This window comes from Rhinopithecus roxellana, chromosome 16, assembly GCF_007565055.1.
Source record: "Rhinopithecus roxellana isolate Shanxi Qingling chromosome 16, ASM756505v1, whole genome shotgun sequence".
In the NCBI taxonomy this organism is placed as follows: Eukaryota; Metazoa; Chordata; class Mammalia; order Primates; family Cercopithecidae; genus Rhinopithecus; species Rhinopithecus roxellana.
In genome coordinates this window covers 10410746-10434747 of record NC_044564.1, presented here as the reverse complement: position 1 = coordinate 10434747, position 24002 = coordinate 10410746, and the positions used below count along the sequence as shown (strand labels likewise).

Genomic DNA, 24002 nt, shown 5'->3' with positions numbered 1-24002 from the left:
ATGTGGGGGGCAGGGGCACGCCCACAGGTCCCAGACTGTGCCTATTTCCTTTGCAGCCGCATGACCTCAGAGCCCAGGTAAGTGCCCGCTCTGCGCCCACACAGCCTCTGCCAAACACCAGAGCATCGCAACCTCACGTGGAGAAGCCTGCCAGGCCCCACCCACCCACCTGCCCCCCCACAGGGCCCTGGGGAAGCCGAGGCGGGAGTGGGTCCCGCGGATGTGTCTGCCCCAGCATGGCTCAGAGAAGGCTCTTGACAGTCACTCCCTCCTGCACTGGTGGGGAAACTGAGGCCTGGGGGAGTAGCCTGTGAGTTTGGACACCAGTTGCACCCCCGCCCCTCCCAGGCCCAGCCCTGGCTCCCCCAGGCCCCACCAAGGCAGGCAGCCCCCATGCCCCTCTGGCCTGACCATCCAGCCCCCAGCCTCCCAGGCCTTTCTGAAGGTGCCGCCCAGGTGGAGGGCCCGCCTCTTCCCAGCACCCCACACCCCACAGGCCCTGCCCCCTCACATTCTCCCGGTTCAGGGCCTCCGAAGGGTGTGTTTGCAAGAGGGACCAGGGCCCATCTGCAGATGGAGAAATTGACATACAGAGGGGGTGACCCCCCAGGGCAAGGCCAGGATGTGCTGGGGTCCAGATGGGTCCCCAGCCGGACCCACAGAAAGAAGGGCCCAGAGAGGTGAAGGGAGCTGCCCTCAGTAGCCTGGCGAATCCCTTAACCAGGCCCGGGCAGGGTGGGTGGCCCGGCACTCTGAGCTCAGAAGGAAACCTCAGACCAGGCACGTTCTTTCCAGAGGCGGGAGGCACACGCACCCTGGGGTCTGTCCTTGTCCTCTTCCCTGACACCCCCAGCCACTCCCATGTGGGCCCCAAGCCCCAGAGCCCACACCTCCTCCTAAGCCCCTGCCCCAAAGCCCATGCCCTTCCCCGCCGCCTCACCCCTCCCCGCCGCCTCACCCCTCCCCGCCGCCTCACCCCTCCCCGCCGCCTCACCCCTCCCCGCCCTACCCAGTCCCAGATCTCGGTGAACATGGAGGACTGTGAGGACACACGGGAAGCGAGGGGGCCCTGGGGCTCGCGCGCTGGCACTGGAGGCAGCTCCCACGGCCGCCACACGGGCGGCAGTGACCCCGCGGAGCACCGGCTGCTGCGGCGTAAGAGTCTGCAGTGGGCCCGGAGGCTGAGCCGCAAGGGACCCAAGCAGGCAGGCCGGGCGGCGGCCGCGGAGTGGATCAGCCAGCAGCGCCTCAGCCTGTACCGGCGCTCTGAGCGCCAGGAGCTCTCCGAGCTGGTGAAGAACCGCATGAAACACCTGGGCCTGCCCACCACTGGCTACGGTAAGGGCGCCCAGCATGGGTGGGGGCAGGACGGACAGACTGGGCCAGGGTCAGACCACAGCCAGGAACAGTTGGCCACGGCATCCCGGGGCCTGGGCCATCCTGTCTGTCGTCCGTCTGTCTGCCAGCCTTTCTGGCCACGCGCTGCCTGCCCCTACTGTGGGGTCAGCTGTGGGCACCACCACCACGGCCCAGCAGAGGTCCTGTGCAGAGGAGGGGAGTGGCCATGGCCCACCCTGGTGCTGGGAGGCCACAGGACCCTACGGCATCCCTAAGTGCTGAGCCCCATAGAGAGGCGCTCGCTCCCACTGCCCTGAGGCCTCAGTTTCCCTCTCTGCCAAATTAGAGACAGGAGTTGGCTGAACCCTTCAGCCAGGGGAGGCAGCTGTGGGGTGGAGAGGGCGAGGCTGGACTCCCCGAGTCAAGGGCGTCAGTTAGCAATGGGCCAGCAGGCTGCAGCTAGTCCTGCTGGACAGCGGATACCCAGGGCCCCTGAGTTCTCACAGAGGACAAGACTGTGTTGGGGACCCCCTCCCCCAGCCCTCCCAGCAGCCAGGGTAGGGGGGACCTTGTCTTGGGGGGGGGGATGACTAGGGGAACAGCCCATACCAGGACACACTTCTGTCCACCATGGGCCTGCTGCCACTCCCACGGCACAGCCTCTCCTGCGGTCCAGGGAGCCCGGTGTCCGTCTTCAGCAACAGATCCGTACAACCCTGTCTCTCTGCACCTTGTGATGGGAAATGTGCTTGGGCTTGGGGGCCCTACATGCCTTGCCTGGCGAGGAGAGACACTCATCCTCTCCCTCCCTCCCTCCCTCTAGAGACGCTACCTCCATTGATGAGGCCACAGGCCCCAGCTCCCCGGCACTGGGCCACTGCCCAGTGACATCCACCCCTGGGCCGTGTCAAGGCTCCACCCTCCCTTTGTTCCATCTCGGGGACGTGCCCGATGCTCAGGGCTGCCTCTGTCCCTTCAGGGTGCCCGGTCTCCCAATCCTGCTTCCTGCATCCGTCACCTGGGTGGAGGTCTTGAGTCCCCTGAGCAGAGTCAGGAGCTCAGGGCTGGCTCAGGAGATGCTCACAGGTCACTGGGCTGGGCCGGCCTGTGGGCCCGAAGGAGACTCAGAGGCCAGGGTTTGGGGAACTGGTGGCCCGTGAAGACCTTTCCTGGCCCCCAGCCTCGTGGGCGCTGTGGAGGATGCCCCCCTGTCCCTGCCTTGAAGCTGCCCTCCGTCCCCACAGTGTTCCTGTCCCGGGAGGGGCTTCATGCCCTTTCAGGTGGGGCTCCCAGGGCTGAGAGGGGTGCCCAGTGTTTGCGTTCGTGGCCCCCCTTTGACTGTTGGCAGAGGATGAATACCAGCCCCGTCCGGCCACCCCCAGAGCTGGTGCCTGCCTCTGCGACCGCTGCCCGCCCCCCGAGCTTGGCAAGGGAGGAGCAACTGCGTTTCTGGTGACCGACTCGCTTCCGGTGGCTGGTGCTGGCTGCAGGTCCTGGGGTGGCCGGCCTCCCGTGCAGCTGCCCCCACACCCGCCCGCTGTGCCGGCCGCCCGCACCTCGCTTGCTGACACTCTCTCTCTCTCTCTTTCTGTCTGTGCCTCTTTCTGTGTGTTCTGTAGAGGACGTAGCAAATTTAACAGCCAGTGATGTCATGAATCGGGTAAACCTGGGATATTTGCAAGGTAATTCTGCTCTGGCGGGTGCCGACCGCTGCACCACAGGGCTCACCAACCCTTCACCGCTGGCAGCCTTGCCGCGCCGTCCCGGCCAGGCAGGTGGACGGGAGCCATGAGAGCACGTCCCAGGTGTCAGCCCAGACAGCCCTGTTGGGCAAAGCCTCGCATGTTGACAGAGTGTCCCCTGGCTGGGCGTTGAGGACGGGCCTGAGGCTGAGGTCCGGGGCTTGTGCTGGTCAAGGTGCTGTTGGTCGCCAGGCTGAGTGGCAACTGCCCAGCTCTCAGGCTCACTCTGGTGCTTCTCCTGCTTTGCTGTTTATGATGAGCCCTGCTGGCACCGGTAGGCCACCCTGGCCTACAGCCAGCCCCTCCCTGTGGCTGGCCCCACAAGCGGTCCGAGGACCCCAAGCCCCTCTGCTCTCAGGAAGCACCCACATGGTCCCAAGCCAGGGCCTCGGGAGGAGCTCGGTGAAGCCGGGGCTGGACGCAGGGGTGGGGATTCCAAGCCGCTAGGAGTGGGCAGGCTTTGTGGCTGCCCAGGCCAGGTGGATGGTAACCTTCATCCCCCAGCTGGGGCTCCACGAGGGGATTTTTCCTGCTCGTCTGGCGCAGAGCTGCTCCACGTCCCATTCTGTTCTGGGTGCTCAGCCGCCCAGCACCCTGTTTCCTCCAAGAACATGCCGCACCCCGTCAGTGCTCAGAGTCCCGGCCGGGGCGCTCCCTGGGGTCCTGGTAGCCTCAGGGGAGCTCAGAGCCTGCCCCCGCTGCCACCCCTCCCTACAGGGTAACCCAGGAGCTTGAAGGGCCTCCTGAGCCCAGGCAGGTGTTAGCTCGGGCGGGATATGTTTGCCAGGATGGCCTTGCAGCCGGAGGCAGGGCCAGGCCTGGAGCGGCCACGGAAGTAAAGCGTCAGCCTCTCCCGGTTCCGTGCTTTTCCCTACGATGGAGCTCATGGAAGACCCTCGCTCTGCCGGGCACTGTGGCGCTTGGACCTGCAGCTAGTGGCCTTCATGAGCCTTCATGAGTGGGACGCCTGCATTTCCCGCTCCCCTCACCCGCCACGGCTTCCTGCGGCTCCTGCTGTGGCTCCAGGGCAGGCTTGGGGGTCGAGGGCTCACAGGACTCGCGCGGCAGGCATCTCCTGGGCTCGGCCTACATGCCTGGGGTGGTGAAGGTGCCAGGGCTTTGGGGCTGCACCCCTGTTTGGATTCAAGCGGACTCTAGGCCAGGACGCAGAACAGGAAGAGTCACTCTCTTTGCAGGGAGGGTGGGCAGCATCCTGGGGCCCCTCCAGCGTGCAGCCCCCACCCCACACACACAGCAGGAGGAGCCACCTCAGCCACGATACACAGACCCCGTCTTCACGCCGCCTCACGGCTGCTCTGGGGGTAGGCACTAGTTACCCCCAGTTTATAGAGGAGGAAAGTGAGGCTCGGGTGGCAGTAGCTATGGCCCGGCATGGGGGATTCAGGCAGGAGTGACTATGGATGCCAAGGGCCAGGGATCTGGAAGTTCTGGGGCCTGCAGGGTTAGGAAGCGGGTGAGGGGCAGAGCTACCACTGAGGCCTGGAGTGAAGGTTGGAGGGTCTGGGTGGAGGAGTCAGGTAGCCTTGGGGACCAGGGGTGAGGTGGCCCTGCCCCAGGACATTCACCAGAAGAGCCAAAGCCAGCCCCTGCCTCACCCCAGGCCCACCTGCTGCCAGCCTTCACCAAACACAGTGGACACGTGAAGCTAGTCCTCTGCGCCCATCCTGGGCAGCCAGGACCAGTGCCACGTGACTGACCGCAACCCAGCCCCGGCACTGCAGCTGGGACCCAGCGTCCCCACCCACCACCCAGCCCAGCCTGGCTCAGCCCGGTTCAGCCCAGCTACATGCTCTGCTCACTTCAGAAGCGTGTGGTCCAGGCACCCCAGGGGGAAAAGCTGAGGCCTGGCGGCCAGTCTGTGCCTGCCGGAGTGAAACGAGGTGGTGGCCCCTTGTTCTTGGTGTCCCACTGGGTGCTCATCACAAAGCCAGTCAGGCAGCGGGGGGCAAGTACTTACTAGAGCCGCCCACACCACCACTCCCTGCACCACCTGCCACGCGGCCACCCCAGAGGTGTGTGTGAGCACAAGGGCGGGGTGGGTGTGCCTCCCTGCACAGCCTCAACGTGAGGCCCCTGGGCCTCTACCAAAGGCCTGGGGAAGACCCTGCCATGGGTTTTAGGAAGACAGCAAAACAGCTGTGAGGGGCAGGTGTCAGGCCGTCCCACCCCGCAGGCATGGACACAGGAGCTGGCACCAAATGACCTGCCGCCATGTGCGAAAGGCCCGAGGCAGAGCTGTCCAGGTCACCCCCCAGGTCCTAGCCTGTGCCCCCACCTCCCTGGCAGCAGCTGTGCTCACGCTGTGGGAACTCCGCAGCCCCCACTGCAGCGGGACCAGCATGGCCCCCACCTGGCTGGCTAGGAGCCTCCCTGACTTTTGTCTTCTCAGGGGCCATGGCAGGGCTGTCCCAAGGGGAGAGGACGGGCAGAGAGAAGGGAATGGCAGCAGCCAGGGTGGAGGCTCCCTGAGGTTCCCCTGTCCTGGGTCACCTTTGTTCTCTGTCCTTGGAGTCCTGGAACAGGAATCCAGGAGGTTCCCTTAGACACCATCAGATGCATAAACTGAGGCTACAGGCCCTTCCCTCCCGGCCAGTGAACCCAGGGCTACTGCTGGGATGGTGGGCTCTCCTTCCCTGTGCTTGGCCCCGTGGAGACTGGGATGACGGGGGGGTGTTTCTCCCAGGACTGTTTTCACCCCATGGGACACATCCCCCCTCCCACGCCATGAGCCAGATGCCAGGCTGTCTCCCATGAGGGGCAGGGCCATGCTCTCAGAGGGATGAGCTGGGGGCTGTTCTAGGCTGATGCCACTCGGGACTTAAGTCTGAAGCAAAGGGCTGAGCACAGTGAGTGGGAGTGGCCTGCCCAGGCCCAGGGACGGCAGCAGCTGCAGGGCCCTGTGGGAGGGGCAGGGCTGAGCAGCCTCTGGAGGCCGAGGTGGGTGTGTGTGTGAATGTGGAGGATGGCGTGCGGGTGTGTATACGAGTGAGTGTGCAGGGGTCTGTAGACAGCATAGGTATGGGTGGCTGTGAAGATCTGTGCAGATAGACACAAATGTGTGTGGGATACAGAGGTGAATTGCAGGTGTGTGCAGGTGTAGATGAAGGCGTGCATGCATGTGAGATGAACAGACACGTCCCACTGCGTGCAGGCTGACGTGTGTGCTGGTGTGTACAGGTGTGCTTGGTGCCTCTGCTCAGGCCCACCCCTTTGCTGTGATGCCACCCGGCACCGGAGGGGGGGTGCAGGTTGGAGCTGGCTCCCAGCTGCCCTCCTGGCTGCCCCATGTGGGGATGGGCCCTGGCTGGGCTCACCAGGATGAGGTGCTGGAGCAGAATGGTCAGGAAGGCCGGAAAGACTCAGCTCATCCTGGAGCCCCCCATACCTCCGGGCCCCTGTGGAGCTGGGAGGGGGAGGGCTGGGGGGTGACGTCTGCCCGGTTGTATCCTTTGCAGACGAGATGAATGACCATCAGAACACCCTCTCCTACGTCCTCATCAACCCTCCTCCCGACACGAGGCTGGAGCCCAGCGACATTGTGTGAGTAGCACCTGCGGGCCGTGTGGAGACCCCCTGAGCACCAGGTGGGCACTGGGGAGACGAGGCCACAGGCACCACAGTGGGGCTGCTGGGCAGGGGCTGCCCGGCCCACGTCCACTCCAGGGTCCCCTCTGCCCTCCCGCAGCTATCTCATCCGCTCCGACCCCCTGGCTCATGTGGCCAGCAGCTCCCAGAGCCGGAAGAGCAGCTGCAGCCACAAGCTGTCGTCCTGCAACCCCGAGACTCGCGATGAGACACAGCTCTGAGCCAGCCCTGCACCGAGCTCGGGCCACCAAGCCCAGGGTCCTCAGGAAGGACGTGGAGGAGCGTGTGAGGACACAGTGGCACTAGCGTGACCCTGGGGATGCCACACTCGGCTCACCGTGGCTCCTGGGACTCCACCCTGGAAAGGAGCCCCTCATGCAGGGGGGAGGGCCAGCTCACCCTCGGGTACCTGCAAGCTAGTGAGGGGAGTTTTTTAACCTATTTTTACAGACCGATGCAGTCCACTTCTCTTTACACAGATGTACCGTAACTCGTGACCAGGGCTGGCTGGGAGGGCAACGCGGGGACCAGATGCCTTGCAGGGCCAAGCCCAGGCTGTGCTGGAGGGTGGGGCTGGGGTGCATGGGGAGGGGAAGAGAACCCAGAACCCAGGAGCCCTGCGTGGGCCACACCCAACTCAGAGCCAGCCTGAGCTTTCATGGCCAAGCGGCCTCACTTCCTTCCAGCCAAGGCCTGGGGGCCGGGGCTGCCATGCTGCACTCTGTGGGGCGGGTGAGGGGCACCCTCTGCTCTTTGCTGTCCTGAGCCCTTTCAGAAGTCAAGCAGCAAAGGGCCCGGGGAAGCCGGGCATGTGTGAGGGGTGCATCCCCAGATGCCCCAGAGGGCCCTGTTGCCAAGGACCTTTCTGAAGGTCACGAGCAGAAGCAGAAGACGCCATTTCCTCTACTTCACACTGAACTTTCCCGGCCACTGCGTCTGGGGGGCGTTGGGTGGAAGATGGTGCATTTCCACGGACCGTTTTACACTTACCTTTTAAAGCAAAGCCTTGTTTTCTAAACCCCTGACTTGTGAAGCACAATTCAGCCTCTGCGCTGGGCCACGTGGAGGGAGAGGACCTTCTTAGCAAGGCGAGATCCCGGGCGGCGGCTGACATCAGGAGCGCCGCCCTGCGTCCTTTGCTGCTGGTTCCTTACTGGTTTGTACGGTCAGTGCTGGAACCTTCTATTAAACGGATGCATTCTGGAGGCATGAAGTTACAAGTTGCCCCGCTTGTGGTTCCAAGGCTCTCACCCCTCCCAGCCACCCCATTTTAAGGGTTAGAAACACCTGCTGGGGTCCCCACCCCAACCCCACAGGCAAGCTCCCATTCCCCAGCCAGACCAGGACAGTCCTTCCAAAACTTGGGAACCAAATTGTATTTGGCTACTGGTGACTGAATCCTGGTAGCCAGGAAACCTGTCTGGTGGTGGGGGTCCCAGAGTCCAGGAGGGCTTTCTGGTGAGCTGCCCATCAGCCTCACCCCTGCAGCCAGGCGTGTCCCTGGGGTGGGTACAGAGACCCCAGGCTCTGCCCACAGTGGCACAGAACTCATCTGAGGTCAGCAGCTGCTGGGGACCCCCTACACTGGGGGTCAGGGCTGCCCCAGGCAGGGATGTGTGTGCACCTCACCACGTTCATTTCAGGGTACCCCAAAAGGCTGAAGGGGAAGAACCAAAAAAGGCTGAGGTGCAGCCCTTCCCTGGTGTCAGGGCAAACGACACAGCAGCTGCTAGAGGGGCCGGCCCTGGCCACACGACTAGCTAGTCCCTTACTACTGGCCTGCCTGGAACCCTCCTGCTCAGAAGGTGCCCACTAGCCCTCGGTGGGGGACAGAGCCAGATATGGGTGGTCAGGAAAAGGCTGTGTGGATTCAGGGGGCCAGAAAGTCCCGGGACCTTGATGGAGTGGCAGGGGTTGATGTTGGGCTAGAGTGGCCAGAGCCTGTCCCAGCAGGGCTGGGGTCTATCAGGTTCCCAGGATCCAACCAGCGGGCACACCCTACCCTGCAGTCACCTTGCAGCAGGCAGGCCCAAGCCTGCCTCACCTGGGCAGCTTCTCATGTCACCTACACCCTGGCCCCCAGACAAGAGGGGCTGCACAGCCCCTGCAGGGAGGAGAGGGGAGAGAAAAGCCGGCCTGGCGGCTGGGATGGGAGGGCCACAGCTCCAGTGGTGGCGGGGGAAGCTGTAGCCCCTGGAACCCCACACTGGGAAGAGCTGGCCTCTAGGACGCACCATGGGGGAGTCACATGACTTGTTGGGGACTAACTTGCGATGGGGACGGTGTTCCTGGAGTCCCTTGTGGCCACTCCACCACCGTGAGGCCGGGAGGCCTCTTAGCCTTTGAGCCTCTCTCCACGGGTGAGTGGAGTCCCCCAAAGAGGGCTGGGGGCTTGCTGCCCAGGAGGGGCTGGGTGGGCACTTTGGGCCTCGGAGAACATCAGTGGTCCGTTCCCTCCCGCATGTCGGGGGCAAGTGGCAGCATGTTCATAATCTCCATTAGCGAGGCCACTTCAGGTCCAGCCCTGGACATCCGAGGAGGTGGCGGGCAGTCCCTGCTCCTTCACTAACCACAGAGGATGCCAGGCACGAGGCCCCCTGCTCTGCCTGGAGCTCATGTGGGCAGCCATGGACACAGGTAGCACCCAGCACCCAGTGAATCCTCCCGTGGGCAAGGCTGGGAGCCAGGGGCTGGATCCAGGCAGGTCCATGACTGTGAGATGCCAGCTGCCAGCCCAATAAAAGCTGCCTGAAGCATCTGGAACCTTCTGTGCTCTCCTTGGCCTCCATGTTCTTCATCTCCGGGTTTAGGGAGTACCTGGGGTACCTGTCTGCTTGTCCCGAGCCCACTCACCAACAGTCCCAGCTGGCACAGTCAGACATCAGGAAGGTGGGTCCCTGCTCCCCCAGCCGTCCTTGTCCACCATCACTTCTCCCAGCCTCATGTCCGGCTAACCCATCAAAGGTCCCCCTGCAAAGCCTACAGCAAGTGAGGCAGGATCTGAGCAAAGGTTGAGGAACTGAATTCCCTAAGTCATCACTGCCTAGAATGAACTAAAAATTTGTTTTAATGCTTTTATGGTAGAATTATTTGAAACACACAAAATTAGTGAGAAATCTGCTATTTTCCTTATTCCTTTTTTTGTTTGTTTTTATTTTCCTTATTCCTCATCCATCTAACAGAAACCTGTTTGGGCAGGGTGCAGTGTCTCATGCCTGTAATCCCAGCACTTTGGGAGGCCAAGGCAGGTGGACTGCTTGAGCCCAGGAGTTTAAGATCAGCGTGGGCAACATGACAAAGCCCTGACTCTATCAAAAAATACAAAAAAAAAAAAAAAAAAATTAGCTAGACGTGGTGGCATATGCGTATAGCCCCAGGTACCCAGGAGGCTGAGGAAGGAGGCTCACCTAAGCCGAGGAGGTTGAGGCTGCATTGAGCTGAGACTGCACCACTGCACTCCAGCCTGGGCGGCAGAGTGAGACCCTGTCTCAAACAAGAAAAAGAAAAAAGAAAAAGAAAACTGTTTGCTCAAAATCAGAATACTAATAGTGTATTGGGTGACTCTCGCTTACGGGTGAGTGAAATGTAAGAGCAAGGGACAGGCGGGAGGAAACGGGGGTCATCAGTTACAAGTTACCATGTGACCTGAGAAGCAACACAGTGTAACTTACACCTGGATTTGGATTAGCTGCAAACTCTACAGCAACCACTAAAATATATATACTTATTTTTCTTTTTTTTCTCTATCTGAAATTATAATTGATATGCTACAAAAGAAAAGACTGTGGAATCATATAAAATGTGTAACTGAAACCAGAGACAGCAGAAAACAAAGGGAGATAGAAACTAAGACCAAGGGCAACAAATAGAAAAACAGTTACGAATGTGGCAGATGTCAATCCCACGAAACCCGTCATCACATTACATGGCAATGCATTGGTCTAAATACACCAATTAAAAGACAGAGACTGGCCAGGCATGGGGGCTCACACCTGTAATCTCAGCACTTTGGGAGGCCGAGGCGGGCGGATCACGAGGTCAGGAGATCGAGACCATCCTGGCTAACACGGCGAAACCCTGTCTCTACTAAAAAATACAAAAAAAACTAGCCGGGCGAGGTGGCAGGCGCCTGTAGTCCCAGCTACTCGGGAGGCTGAGGCAGGAGAATGGCATGAACCCAGGAGGAGGAGCTTGCAGTGAGCTGAGATCCGGCCACTGCACTCCAGCCCGGGCGACAGAGTGAGACTCCGTCTCGAAAAAAAAAAAAAAGACAGAGACTGGCCGGGCACGGTGGCTCACAACTGTAATCCCAGCACTTTGGCAGGCTGAGGCAGGCGGATCACCTGAGGTCAGGAGTTTCGAGACCAGCCTGGCCAACATAGTGAAACCCAACTCTACTAAAAATACAAAAATTAGCCGGGCATGGTGGTGGGAACCTGGTAATCCCAGCTACTCGGGAGGCTGAGGCACAAGAATCACTTGAACCCGGGAGAAGGAGGCTGCAGTGAGCCGAGATCATGCCACTGCGCTCCAGCCTGGACAACAGAGCAAGACTTCATCTCAAAAAAAAAAAAAAAAAAAAAAAAAAAAAAAAAAAAAATGATGGAGACCGATAATTGGATTTGTTAAGTCCCCAAGTTATGGAGAGTCACACGACCAGCACATCAGCCCTCCTCCACCTCCCGCACACCGCACACACCTCAGGCCTGGATGTGTGTCCAGGCTGTAGGGTTTTAAAGAGACCCCTCGATGGCCCGTGGTTTTACAGCAGGCAGTGTGGCCAGCCAGCTCCCCGCAGCCCCAGCTCCTGGAGGGCCCCTGGGGACAGGAAGGTGTCCCGCTCAGCAAACAGATGCTTTCTGTTGGAGAGGTCCAACCTGGTCAGGTGCACAGGCTGCAAAAGGCACCCACGGCAGGTGGCACAGCTGGTTGGAAGCCAGGAAGAGCTCCTCCAGGCAGGTACCTGCTGGAAGGTGCCAGGTGACAGGTGGGTGATGCAGTTGCCTGAGGGCCCATGTACCTCATTCGGTGGGAAAACTGAGGCACGGCCCTTTCATGGCCATGCCACCTGCCAGGTGTCCAGGCATTGCCTACCATGATCAGCCCCTGCAGTGCCCCCAGGTCCCAGAAAGCTGCTGTCTCTGCCCAACAGCTGCCTGGATGGTTGTGTGTGAGGGCCAGGCTCCAGAGGCCCCCACCTCGCCTGCGTGGAAGGTCCAGAGGACCTGTGAGGAGCACTGAGGCACGGCCACTGCAGAGCAAGGGCTTCTCCGTGAGCAGAGGAGTCAGGCAGGACCGAGGATAGAGGACACTCAGAGAGCAGCCGGCCCAGCCCTTCCACCTGCCCGGAGCCTCGCTGCTCCACTTGCCCTGGCATTCCTGAAAGAAAGCTGCAGGGGGGCCACAGGGCACCCGGGGCAGAGTCCCACAGAGCCCCCAACTCACACACTCTGTCCACTGCTGTGACTCCCAGCCCTCCCCAGAGGACAGCAGCCAGGAGCCCTCCTGACCTCCAAGGAGCCCAGATCTCCGGGGGACTGACAGCGGCTTGGCCTCCTGTCTGCTGAGCACCGCCAAGCCTCAGCCCCAACTGCAGAGCTCTGCACTCTCCCAGGATGCCAGCTCCCATCCAGCTGTTCCTGGGCCCCTGCCCTCAGCTCAGCCCACCCTCTGGCATCACCTCCACACGTGAGCTCACGCTCTGTTCCCCTCTGAGTAGCTGAGCTTCCCCAGCCTTCCCCACGTGCCGTCCTCTCTTCCTCACCCCACTCCCAGCACCCCCCAAAACGCACCCTGAGTCAGGCTGACTCCTGGCCACTGAACCCGAAGGGTGCTGCTGGTTCTCACCTCACGTGACCTCCACTGGAGGTCACCCCACCCGCCCTCCACAGAGTCTGTCTTGGCCCTCCTGATGGTCCTCACACAGTCCCAGACTACTGAAGTTTGCCGGTGCTGACCCGTCTACCAGCCCCTCCGGAAGTCCAGCCCCACTCAAGTCTGGAAACTCATCAGCCCACTCCACATTCCAAGTGGCTGTCCTGGGGGCACCTCGACTCCCCGTGTCCAAGCCGATCCGTCTGTCACACCCTCGAGACCCCATGTCCTCCTCAGTGTCCCCCACCCACACCCTGAGGCCACCCGCTGTCTCTCACACAGGCACTAGAGGGTGCCTCTGCCCTCTGTTCTCTGCTCCCCAAGCAGCCTCTGCCCTCCCCGGCACTGCCCCAGCCGGGAAACGCACCCCTTCCTGTGCCTTGGGCCCTTTGTCTGTTCTCTGTAACCAGAGCTGACCTTCATCTACCTTGCCACTGTCTAAAATCCTGGGGTACATGATGATATAGTCCTAAACTCTGAGAGTGGCTGTGAGTGGACCCTGGGGGCCTTGGCCACAGCGTCTGGCACCCAGGATGTTCATGAAAGACACTGATGGCTGCTTGGGACCAGGCTTTCTTTCAGGCATGCGTCAAACATGGCCACCCCAGGAAGGCCCTGGGAACAGCCTGACCCTGGCCATGCTCTGATGTCTATCCCCACAGGAGCTGGCCAGGGCAGGCCCTGCCCCCGTCCCTCAGTTCTTTGCTACAGCAAGACCAGCCCTGCAGAGCACTGCGTGCTGCAGGCAGAACAGGTTTGCAGGAAGCAGCCCATGGTGGCACCTCCACACACCAAAACACCAGCTCTGTGCTGCAGTCTCCAGTACCACCTGCCCAGGCAGCATGCATTGTCCCCACCTCCCACTGCCCTCCACCCACCCTGATCGGGCCTTGCTGGGTGGTGGACAAGCCTGGCCGGTCCCAACCTCTTCTGAGGCTGTGCCTCCTCCTCCCTAAGGACACCCTCCTGCCCCCCTGGGGCCCGCACGCTCCAGTGCCTCGCCTCTAACTTCCATCCTTAAGTCGTGAGCTGCACCTCCTCTCTCCACCACCCTTCCCTCCATAGTGCCGCAGCCTCAGGGTCACATCTCTGTACTATCCATGAACTTCAACACCCCCCAAATGCTGTGAATTAATGCAAGCCACCGCTGGCTGGGACCCCTGTCTCCAACCCTGCATCACACCCAAGAGCACACCCAGCCCTATTCCAGAACGAGTGAATGAGTGAATGAATGAGTGAATGATGAGTGAATGAATGAATGAGTGAATGAATGAGTGAGTGAATGAATGAGTGAATGAGTGAATGAATGAATGAGTGAATTAATGAGTGAATTAATGAATGAGCAGATGGACAACTGAATGAACAGGTAAGTGAGTGGAGGAGTGGGCGAGTGTATGGTCATTCTGCTCAAAATACAAAGTTCCAAAGGCCAGATGGCAGCTTATAGCCAGGGTCCTTGACAGTGTGGACCTGATTATTCCTTATAGTCTGGTCCCCCATTCCCCGCCACCACCTCCCAGCCTGAGAAGGCCACCACTCTAATAACAGAACAGTGAGCAGGAGGCACTGGCCATGATTCCCAAGCCACCTGCCCGTGGCCACCTCCCTTGGGTAGCAGCTGCCGTGGTCCTGCTCAGTCCACCATCATGTTGCCACTTGGCCACCCAACCGGCCCAGACTTCCACGGATGGTGCTTGCACTTGAGGAACAAGATAGCAGTAGGACTCGCGGGTCACTTAGCTCAGAAGGCACACCCACCGCCCTGACCATCAGTCCTGGGACCTCCCATTCCTGCATCCTTCCACAACCAAACACCTGCCCAGACCAGCTCCTCTGACCTCCTTGTGTCCTGCAGCGATGGAGGCAGAGGATGAGGAGTCACAGACAGGCGGTACCCACACAGAAGCTGGGCCCTCGGGAAGAATGCCCAGTCACTTGCAGCCACCCGCTCAGCTTCCACTTGCCGCTTAGTCCATCGTCGGCTCTCCCTTCCTGCCCATGTCAGTAGCAACGCCTCACTTTACCACACGGTCCTACTGTTCCATCCCCTCACTTCCCCCACCTTTATCCCTCTGAACACTCGCAGGGGATTCACTCTGCCCGGTCCTGGCAGCTCAGTTCTCCTAAGGTTCACGCAGGAGGCCCCTGAATGGTCATCACCCCAGGACATGGCTCCGGGGACCTCGGGTCAGCTCAGTTCTCCATTTCTCGCTCACAGTTCTCAGGAACGACCGCAGCCTGTGCTGGGAGTGCCACATCCTCAGATGGGAGGGGCTGGCTGGACAGTCCCCCTGGAAGCAGGACATCCTTCCAGGCTTTGGCCCAGTGAATAACGTCGCCCTGGGGCATAAAACCCAGGGCGGCTGCTTTTGGGGGCCGTCCAGCTGCAGTGTAAGTGGGGCACACGCAGAGGAGACTCCGTCCTCCTCAGGCAGTTTTCTGGGCCTGGGGTACAGGCTTGTGATGAGTCTGAGGCTTCTGTTGCCCTTTGCTACCTGTCTATGAGTCATACGCCTGTTCATGCAGCTTCTGTGTATGTGTGCTGGGGGGGCGGTGTTCTGTCTCACCACACTCAGACTAGTTGGTAATCAACACACAGCAAACCGGTTTTGCAATCCCCACCATACAGATGAGCAAACAATGGACGGACAGATCTGTCAGTGGGTCGTTGTCTAGCTGCAGAGGGAACCGACATTCAGTCCACGCTCACCACCTGCCGTGACCCAGTGGGCCCTCTGCTGTCACCCTGCCAGGAGCCCCTCAGGAGCCTGAACTCCTCAGCATTGCACATTCCTTGGCTTCTGCAAAGACTTCTTCATCACCTCCCAACCAACCCTGGTCAATTCTTTGGGTCTGGAAAAGGTCCCGCCCAGTCCACCTGCCTGACCTTCCTCCACCAGCCTGCAAAGCTCAGATACACAGGGCTGCGTGCTCAGTGCTGCACGTCCAGCCCACAATACCTCACTCCACGGGTGCTTCCAGTACACACTTAGGGATGACCAGGAGAAACGCAGACTTGCCACGTGCCGCGAACCCAGGGACGTGATGCCCCAAGTCCTGGGTAAGTGAGGCAAGGGCACTGGCCTTTGTGACTCCTTCCATCTCTAGAAATCACATTATAAAATTATTAAAATGACTGACAGAGTCGCCGGCACCCACTTCATTATTTTGCTTCATGACTAACATAGGCAACTCCATTCCTTGGATGGCTTTCAAATATTTCACTTTTTATTTTTTTGAGACTGGGTTTAGCTCTGTCGCCCAGACGGAAGTGCAGTGGTGGAGTCACAGCTCCCTACAGCCTCAACCTGCTGGGCTTGAAAGATCCTTCTACCTCAGCCTCCCGAGTAGCTGGGACGACAGGTTAAGCGCCACCAAGCCCGGCTAATTTTTGTATTTTTGGTACAGATGGGGTTTCACCATGTTACCCAGACTGGTCTCCAATTTCCGGGCTCAAGCAATCCTCCCACCTGTAATCCTTCTCTCGAAGTGCTGGGATTACAGGTCGAATAGTTTATAATAAAAAATAGAAAACCTGCGAGGTCCACCTACCTTTGGCAATGTCGCTCTCCAAGCAGTGGACGTGCTGCCCACACGCAACCTCAACGCTGTCCCTCAAAACCACAGGTGGACGTCCTATCCCTGGTGACGTCTGTTATGGGCTGAACGGTGTCCCCCAAACCCATAGGTGGACGTCCATTCCCTGAGGATGTCAGATGTGATTGTCTTTGGAGACAGGGCCTTTAAAGAGATAATTAAGTTAAAAAGAGGCCACTGGAGTGGACCCTAATCCAATCAGACTGGTGTCCTTATAAGAAGAAGAAATTAGGCCGGGAGCAGTGGCTCACGCCTGTAATCCCAGCACTTTGGGAGACCGAGGCGGGTGAATCACGAGGTCAGGAGATCGAGATCATCCTGGGTAACACAGTGAAACTCCATCTCTACTAAAAATACAAAAAATTAGCCGGGCGAGGTGGCAGACGCCTGTAGTCCCAGCTACTCGGGAGGCTGAGGCATGAGAATGGCATGAACCTGGGGGACGGAGCTTGCAGTGAGCCAAGATCGCGCCACTGCACTCCAGCCTGGGCGACACAGCAAGACTCTGTATCAAAACAAAAACAAAAACAAAAAAAACTATTAGACCTCTACGGGAAAAATTATCAAGCTTCAAGAGTTAAATAATGAAGCCACACCAAGTTCATGGATCAAGGACCCAATACGATAAAGATGTCAGATCTCTCTAACTTCAAGGCAACCCCAAACCAAATCTTAATTACTCAGGGTCGGGTCGGGGAGGCTGGAGGTAGAACCTGACATGCCAATGGCCAAGAATATCCAAAACACTCTTAGTGGAAGCAGCTGGTTCACCGGAGAGGGAGTCTCATTATCAAGCGACAGGAATCCGGACCCTGCCTGTGTGTTGCACAGATAGACAAGTAGACTGATTCACTTCCTGTTGCTCCTGTGACACACGTAGTGACTTCAAACACCACAAACTTAACAGCTCTGTAGACCAGGAGTCCAACAAATAGCTGAGTTGAGATCCAGGTTATCAGCAGAGCTTCCGGCTTTCTGGAGACTCTCCAGAGAATCTGGAAGCCTTTCCAGCGTCTAGAGGGCATCTGCATTCCTTGGCTCACAGCCCCTCCCTCCATCTGGAAAACCAGCAGTCTGCAGCTCTGTGCTCCCTTCTGTGCGCCCGGTCTTGCTCTGTCCTCTGCACCCGTCCCATACTTGAGACACCCTTGTGATGACACGGGACTCCCCTAACAGTCTAGGCTGATCTCTCATCTCAAGATCATCTGATTAGCAACCCGAATTCCATCTTCAACCTTGATTCCCCTTCCCTGTGTAACAAAACACCCAGAGGTCAGAATATGGACATCTCTGGCCGGGTGCAGTGGCTCAAGCCTGTAATCCCAGCACTTTGGGAGGCCGAGACGGGCGGATCACGAGGTGAGGAGATCGAGACTAACACGGTGAAACCCCGTCTCTACTAAAAAAATACAAAAAACTAGCCGGGCGAGGTGGTGGGCGCCTGTAGTCCCAGCTACTCAGGAGGCTGAGGCAGGAGAATGGCGTGAACCCGGGAGGCAGAGCTTGCAGTGAGCCGAGATCTGGCCACTGCACTCCAGCCTGGGCGACACAGCGAGACTCCGTCTCAGAAAAAAAAAAAAAAAAAGAATATGGACATCTCTGAGGGTGCAGGGAGGGCACTGCTCTGCTCACCAGAGACCAATGGACTTGAAGTACAGAAATAAAACCACAGCAAAACTGGCACTGCCAAAGAGTGGAGGAGGAATGGCGTATCCAAGAAATGGCTCTGGGATCATGAGATACCCTCATAGAAAAAAAATTATATGGACTTCCACCTCATTCACAAGCCTGATAAAAGCCAAATCCAGGTGCGTAATAGGCTGAAATACAAAACCCAAAGGAAAAAAAGAAAAAGGTTTAGAAGGTAGTTTCAAAAATACCTTCATGACTCCATGGTAGGGAAAGAGTTCTTTTTTTCTCTCTCTCTCTCTCTCTGACATGCAGTCTCAATCTGTCGCTGAGGCTGGAGTGCAGTGGCACTGTGTCAGCTCACTGCAACCTCCGTCTCCTGGGTTCAAGCAATTCTCCTGGCTCAACCTCCTGAGTAGCTGGGATTACAGGCGCCCACCACCACGCCCAGCTAGTTTTTATATTTGTAGTAGAGATGAGGTTTCACCATGTTGACCAGGCTGGTGGTCTTGAACTGCTGACCTCAGATGATCTACCTGCCTCGGCCTCCCAAAGTGCTGGGATTACAGGCGTGAGCCACTGCGCCTGGCCTAGATTTTTTTTTTTTTTTCTTTGTTTGAGACAGAGTCTTGCTCTGTCCCCCAGGCTGGAGTGCAGTAGCATGATCTCGGCTTACTGCAAGCTCCGCCTCCTGGGTTCATGCCATTCTCCTTCCTCAGCCTCCCAAGTAGCTGGGACTACAGGTGCCCGTCACCATGCCTGGCTAAGTTTTTGTATTTTTAGTAAAGACGGGGTTTCACCGTGTTAGCCAGGATGGTCTCGATCTCCTGACCTCGTGATCCGCCCGCCTCCGCCTCCCAAAGTCCTGGGATTACAGGCGTGAGCCACCGCGCCCGGCCTAGATTTCTTAAACTCTAATAAGAACATTGACAATCTGGCCACATAATCTTAAAAACTTCTGTGTATCACCAACAAAAAAACTGAAGAGCCACAGAATAGAAGATATTTACACTTTCTGTATATGGTCTTTCAAAAATTTATCTTCTGTAAATTAATTAGGAAGAGACGACTCAGGAGAAAAACAGGCAAAAAGCTTGTACAGACGTTTCACAGAAGGAAACTCCATGACCATAAAAAGATGTAAATAGGCTCAACTTCTGTTGCGATCAAGAAACTGCCAATCGGCCGGGCGCGGTGGCTCATGCCTATAATCCCAGCACTTTGGGAGGCCGAGGTGGATCACGAGGTCAGGAGTTTGAGGCCAGCCCAACCAACATGGAGAAACCCTGTCTCTACTAAAAATACAAAAATTAGCCGGGCGTGGTGGCGGGCACCTGTAATCCCAGCTACTCAGGAGGCTGAGGCAGGAGAATCGCTTGAACTCTGGAGGCAGAGGTTTTAGTGAGCCGAGATTATACCACTGCACTCCAGCCTGGACGACAGAGCGAGACTTCGTCTTTAAAAAAAAAAAAAAAAAAAAGCCAAAGACACTGGGCGGCGTGTGGCGTGTCTCAAATGCCAACACCACAAAGAGGAGCCCCAGCTTGGCACGTCCACTGCCCACAAAAGGAGAGGTGCCCTGTCATCTTGATCGCTGAAAGAAGTTCCACGAATCAATAGGCAAAAAAGCCCACCCAATTAAAGCTACCTCACTGAAAGTGGGCCAAGGAAGTGAATGGAAATCTCCTAGAAGCAGCAGCATGTTAGGCCCATCCCCATTTGTAAAAACAAGTCAACCTCCCTAGTGCCCGGACCTCCCCAGTGCCCGGGAAAGGAACAGACAAAGCAGTGACAACCCACACCACACCCACCAGTCCAGGAAAGTCCAATCCTGGGGCCCTGAGAATCCCACATGAGCCCAGCGCATCCCAGCCCCCAGCCAGAGCTCCCAGGACCTGGGCTCAGGGCTGGAGACAGGCTTGGCAGAGCAGTGGCGGTGCCAGGAGGTGCCTGGGACAGGGCACGCTCTGGGCAGATCCTCCCCCACCTGCCGAGACCCGAGCGCGTCCAGGCTTGCTTCATGAGCCACGCGGGGAGGACCCCGAGTCATCCTCAGGCCCTGGACTCCACCCTAGCTGGGCAAACAGCTCCTCTCCTCCTGCCACTTTCTCAAATGGCCACCCCCATGAGCTCCACTGAGGCCCAGACGTACACCCACGCCAGTGCTGTACACACTTCAACATCTTTGAAAGCAGAGCATCTTAACATCAACAGCGTGGCATAGTTTGATGGGCAGGATTTCTTTCTTGGTGACACAAAATCATGATGCATCTTAAAATGAAGCACATCTTAGATTCCGTGAAATACGCAGTTGTCACTGGATGCTGCTATCCTCATCTGCCTGTGCACTGGCCAGCCCGTAAGCTCCAGGAGGGCAGGGCTGGTAAGCACTGGTGCAGGTGCATCTGCTCACGCGGTGACGCCGACGTGGGGTGCACGGTGTGGAGAGGGGTGTAGCCACTCAGAGTCTGGAGACACCAACAGCCATGTGCTGTGAGGAAGGGGCAGGGCAGGGCGGGCAGCTTTTTGTTCTGTTCTCCCTGTGCACTTCCAAACTGTTTGCACAGCTGATACTTTCAAGGAAAGCATATATACATATATATATACACATATATATACACACATATATACATACATATATACATACATATATACACATATATACATATATATACATACATATATACATATATATACATATATCTCTCTCTCTCTCTCTCAAGGGCTGTATATGCCATCAATTCACTTCCAGTGCAGGGCAAGGACATTAACTCCAAAGGAGAAACTGCAGCCCAGAGCTTCCTGCAGGGCACCCACCTGGGTGTGTTCCAGGAAGAAAAGGGGCGCCGGCTCCCACCACAGCCCCAGCCAGGCTTGTGGGAAACCCTCCTCGCCCCTTGCCTCGCACTTCAGAATGAGGCCTTTCCTTTGTACTGCAAATCTCCGACGCTGAAATGCTACTTCTGAAGGGCTTCTAAAACAAAATCTACATTACCAGTTTTTATTTGAAAGCACAGAAGTCAGGCCTGCAGCTTCTCAGTAAATAGAGGAAAACCCATTTGCTTCTGAATTCTCAGACAAAAAAGAAGATTTAGACTGGGCTTGGTGGCTCACTCCTGTAATCCCAGCACTTTGGGAGGCCGAGATGGGCGCATCACCTGAGGTCAAGAGTTCGAGACCAGCCTGGCCAACATGGTGAAACCCTGTCTCTACCAAAAATACAAAAATCAGTCAGAAGTGCCGGCATGTGCCTGTAGTCCCAGCTACTCGGGAGGCTGAGGCAGGAGAATCACTTGAACCTGGGAGGCGGAGGTTGTAGTGAGCTGAGATTGCGCCACTGCACTCCAGCCTGGGTGACAGAGTGAGAGTCCATCTCAAAAAGAAAAAAAAAAAAAAAAGGCAGATCCATCTTCAAAACAATAAACGAACCCTCTACCACCCACTTTCCAGCTGGGTCCACACCTCGCCCAAGTGCTCTGCAGGGAGGGCGTGGCTGGTGTTCTCTCTAAGGGACAGAGTATGGGGAGGTGATCCTCAGCCTAACCGCCAATCGTCTGCTGTCGCCCCCCTCCCAGCACCAGGTCGAAGTCTGCACACTCACAAGACAGCTCCACCCACAACAGGCTCCCGGGGATGAGCTGCCAAACACGAGTGTGTTCACAGGTGGCGTTTGTGACACAGCTGCTCTGCAGGAACTGCCAGCCTGGCACGCTGTGGGCTCTGCTCTGTGTACCCCTGCTCCTCGCTTGACGTAGCTCCTGTGCCTGCCACACACACACCCCCCACCCACACACACTCCGCCCAAGCCTCCTCCTGAGGAAGTCAGGGGGAGGCTGACTGGAACAGCCCTCTCCAGTGTGCCCAGCCCAGGACTAGGACTCTTGAACCACGAGGCTCAGGGTGCCACCGCCTCACCCCGTGTCTGGCCTGCTGTGTGCACCGGAGCCCTCCAGAGGGCGCTCCCGAGCCACTGGGCACTGGGCGTGCGCGCAGCCCACGGGCCCTCACTGCTCCTGGAAGGCAGGGCTTAGGCTGGGAGCCCCATGGTCTCCACCGTTCAGACACAGTCTTTGCACCAAATGACTTGAAGTTTTGCAGCTTAGTTTAAAAACCCGATTTGTAGCCAAAACAGTCACATAAGTGGTGATCTCATTTCTTTTCTTTCCCTAACAGATAGGCCCACAGTTATTAAGGCTAGTTTTGTCTGACTACTCCGTGGCTACCATTCCTCCCTGAAAAATGTTCCCCCTTCCCTTGAGAACATGGTGGCATTCCTACAGCAAGCAGACTTCCAGGCAGAGACTCCACCAAGACCCGGGCCCAGGGCGGCATCCTCACCACGCACTGACTGTCCCGTGTGCCGGCCACTGGCACTCACCCAGCACCCGCAGGGAAGATGGCCCGGCCTCTGCCCACTGGCCCACCGCTGCTCTCTGACCCGCACTGCAGAGCTCAGGATGGTTGCACCCTCCCCTTCGCCTTCCGCGGCCACCACCACATCACCACATCCTGTGGGCTGCACGGGACGCCGATGTACACAACACAGGCTTCCTCTGTTGGAGGAGCAAGGGTGGTGTCGCTGACCTCACCCCGACAGGAGGCTTCACTGGCCTTTACCAACACCTCCTGGTGCAGCCGCCACAATCTAAGAGCCAAGCACAGCCCACCAAGGAAAACGCCCCGCTGTGCTGCCTGCGGATACGCATGGGTCCCCACGTCCCTCACCTGGCTGTGTGCCACTTGGGGCTACACTGTCCACCTCTGGCCCTTGAAGACTGTAATGGAAGAACGACAGCAAAAGTCATCCTCAAGGAAAATAAACATCAAATGCCCAGGTCTGCAACCAGCAGGTCTGCTCCAAGACCGAGTGTGCAGCCAGCCAGCAGTCGGGAGTATCTTCCCCAGGAATGACAATGCTTGTGCCCCAGCAAGTTGATTTCCTGGGATGAGGAAACACTACCCAAGAAACAACACGGCAACCTGCAAGCTGAACGAGAGTCCGACCTGAAGAAACATACACAGAAATAATGTCAATAATGGAACAGAAACCCACGTGCCCACCAGATGCCCAACACTCTGCCTTCATAGCACCTCCAAGGGGCCACAGGGACTGTCCAGCTTGTCAGTCAACCTTGCCAGGCCGACTTGTACTGGCAGTCAAATGTCCACTAAAACAGAGCAAAGATATGTATCGATAAATATAATTTAGGAGCCAAATGTTACAGAGGGGACCTTTGGTGACAAATATTGGGAACCACTTTTTTTTTTTTTTTTTTTTGAGAAGGAGTCTCACTCTGTCACCCAGGCTAGAGCACAGTGGCCGGATCTCAGCTCACTGCAAGCTCCGCCTCCCGGGTTTACGCCATTCTCCTGCCTCAGCCTCCCGAGTAGCTGGGACTACAGGCGCCCGCCACCTCGCCCGGCTAGTTTTTTGTATTTTTAGTAGAGACGGGGTTTCACCGTGTTAGCCAGGATGGTCTCGATCTCCTGACCTCGTGATCCGCCCGCCTCGGCCTCCCAAAGTGCTGGGATTACAGGCTTGAGCCACCGCGCCCGGCTGGGAACCACTGTTTTTAAAACCAGAACATGTACTTTGCCAAAAGTTTATTGGGCTAGATGCTGGGAATCTGCTTTTCTCTAAGTATGTTCTACTTTAAACTTTGAAAGAATAAGGATTGGATTGTAATGAAAACAAAAATTTACCACCTGGCATAAAAGAAAAAAAAAAAAAGGTCTGAAAAAAATGGAAATTAGAGAGATTGATCAGTTCAACTAAAAAATCAGTTTTTAAAAAACCCAACATGTGTTTATTTTTGAGATGGAGTCTCAGTCACCCAGGCTGGAGTGTAGTGGCGCGATCTCGGCTCACTGCAAGCTCCGCCTCCCAGGTTCAAGCGATTCTCCTGCCCCAGCCTCCTGAGCAGCTGGGACCACAGGCGCCCGCCATCGCGCCCGCCTAATTTTTGTATTTTTAATGGAGATGGGGTTTCATCCTTTTGGCCAGGCTGGTCTCAAACTCCTGACCTGTCAGGTAATCTTCCCACCTCAGCCTCCCAACGTGCTGGAATTACAGACGTGGGCCACCACACCCGGCCTTAAAAAACTCAAGACTTTAAATGCCCGTCCCGAAGCCTCACCACCCCATGCTGCACACCGACGCAGGCCCAGGGGCTGCCCGGGGAAGACACAAAGCAAGCACCCACTGGGGAACTCTGG

General features: G+C 57.6%; 2 protein-coding genes across 3 annotated transcripts in view; one reads left to right on the top strand and one right to left on the bottom strand.

Moving 5' to 3' along the window:
- The window catches only part of KCNT1 (potassium sodium-activated channel subfamily T member 1), a 56700-nt gene extending 48797 nt beyond the window's left edge, over positions 1-7903 (top strand). For both annotated transcript variants that reach the window (XM_030919395.1, XM_030919396.1), the window contains exons 27-30: positions 57-77; positions 1014-1338; positions 6557-6641; positions 6787-7903. In XM_030919395.1, the coding sequence (XP_030775255.1) occupies positions 57-77; positions 1014-1338; positions 6557-6641; positions 6787-6907 (552 nt within the window). In that variant the 3' untranslated portion in view covers positions 6908-7903. The remainder of the gene's footprint in view (positions 1-56; positions 78-1013; positions 1339-6556; positions 6642-6786) is intronic.
- The window catches only part of CAMSAP1 (calmodulin regulated spectrin associated protein 1), a 118211-nt gene continuing 101986 nt past the window's right edge, over positions 7778-24002 (bottom strand). Inside the window, exons 17-18 of the transcript XR_004053956.1 lie at positions 9540-9665; positions 7778-7886 (exon numbers count right to left, since the gene is read on the bottom strand). The gene's annotated coding sequence lies outside the window, so the exon portion shown is untranslated. The remainder of the gene's footprint in view (positions 7887-9539; positions 9666-24002) is intronic.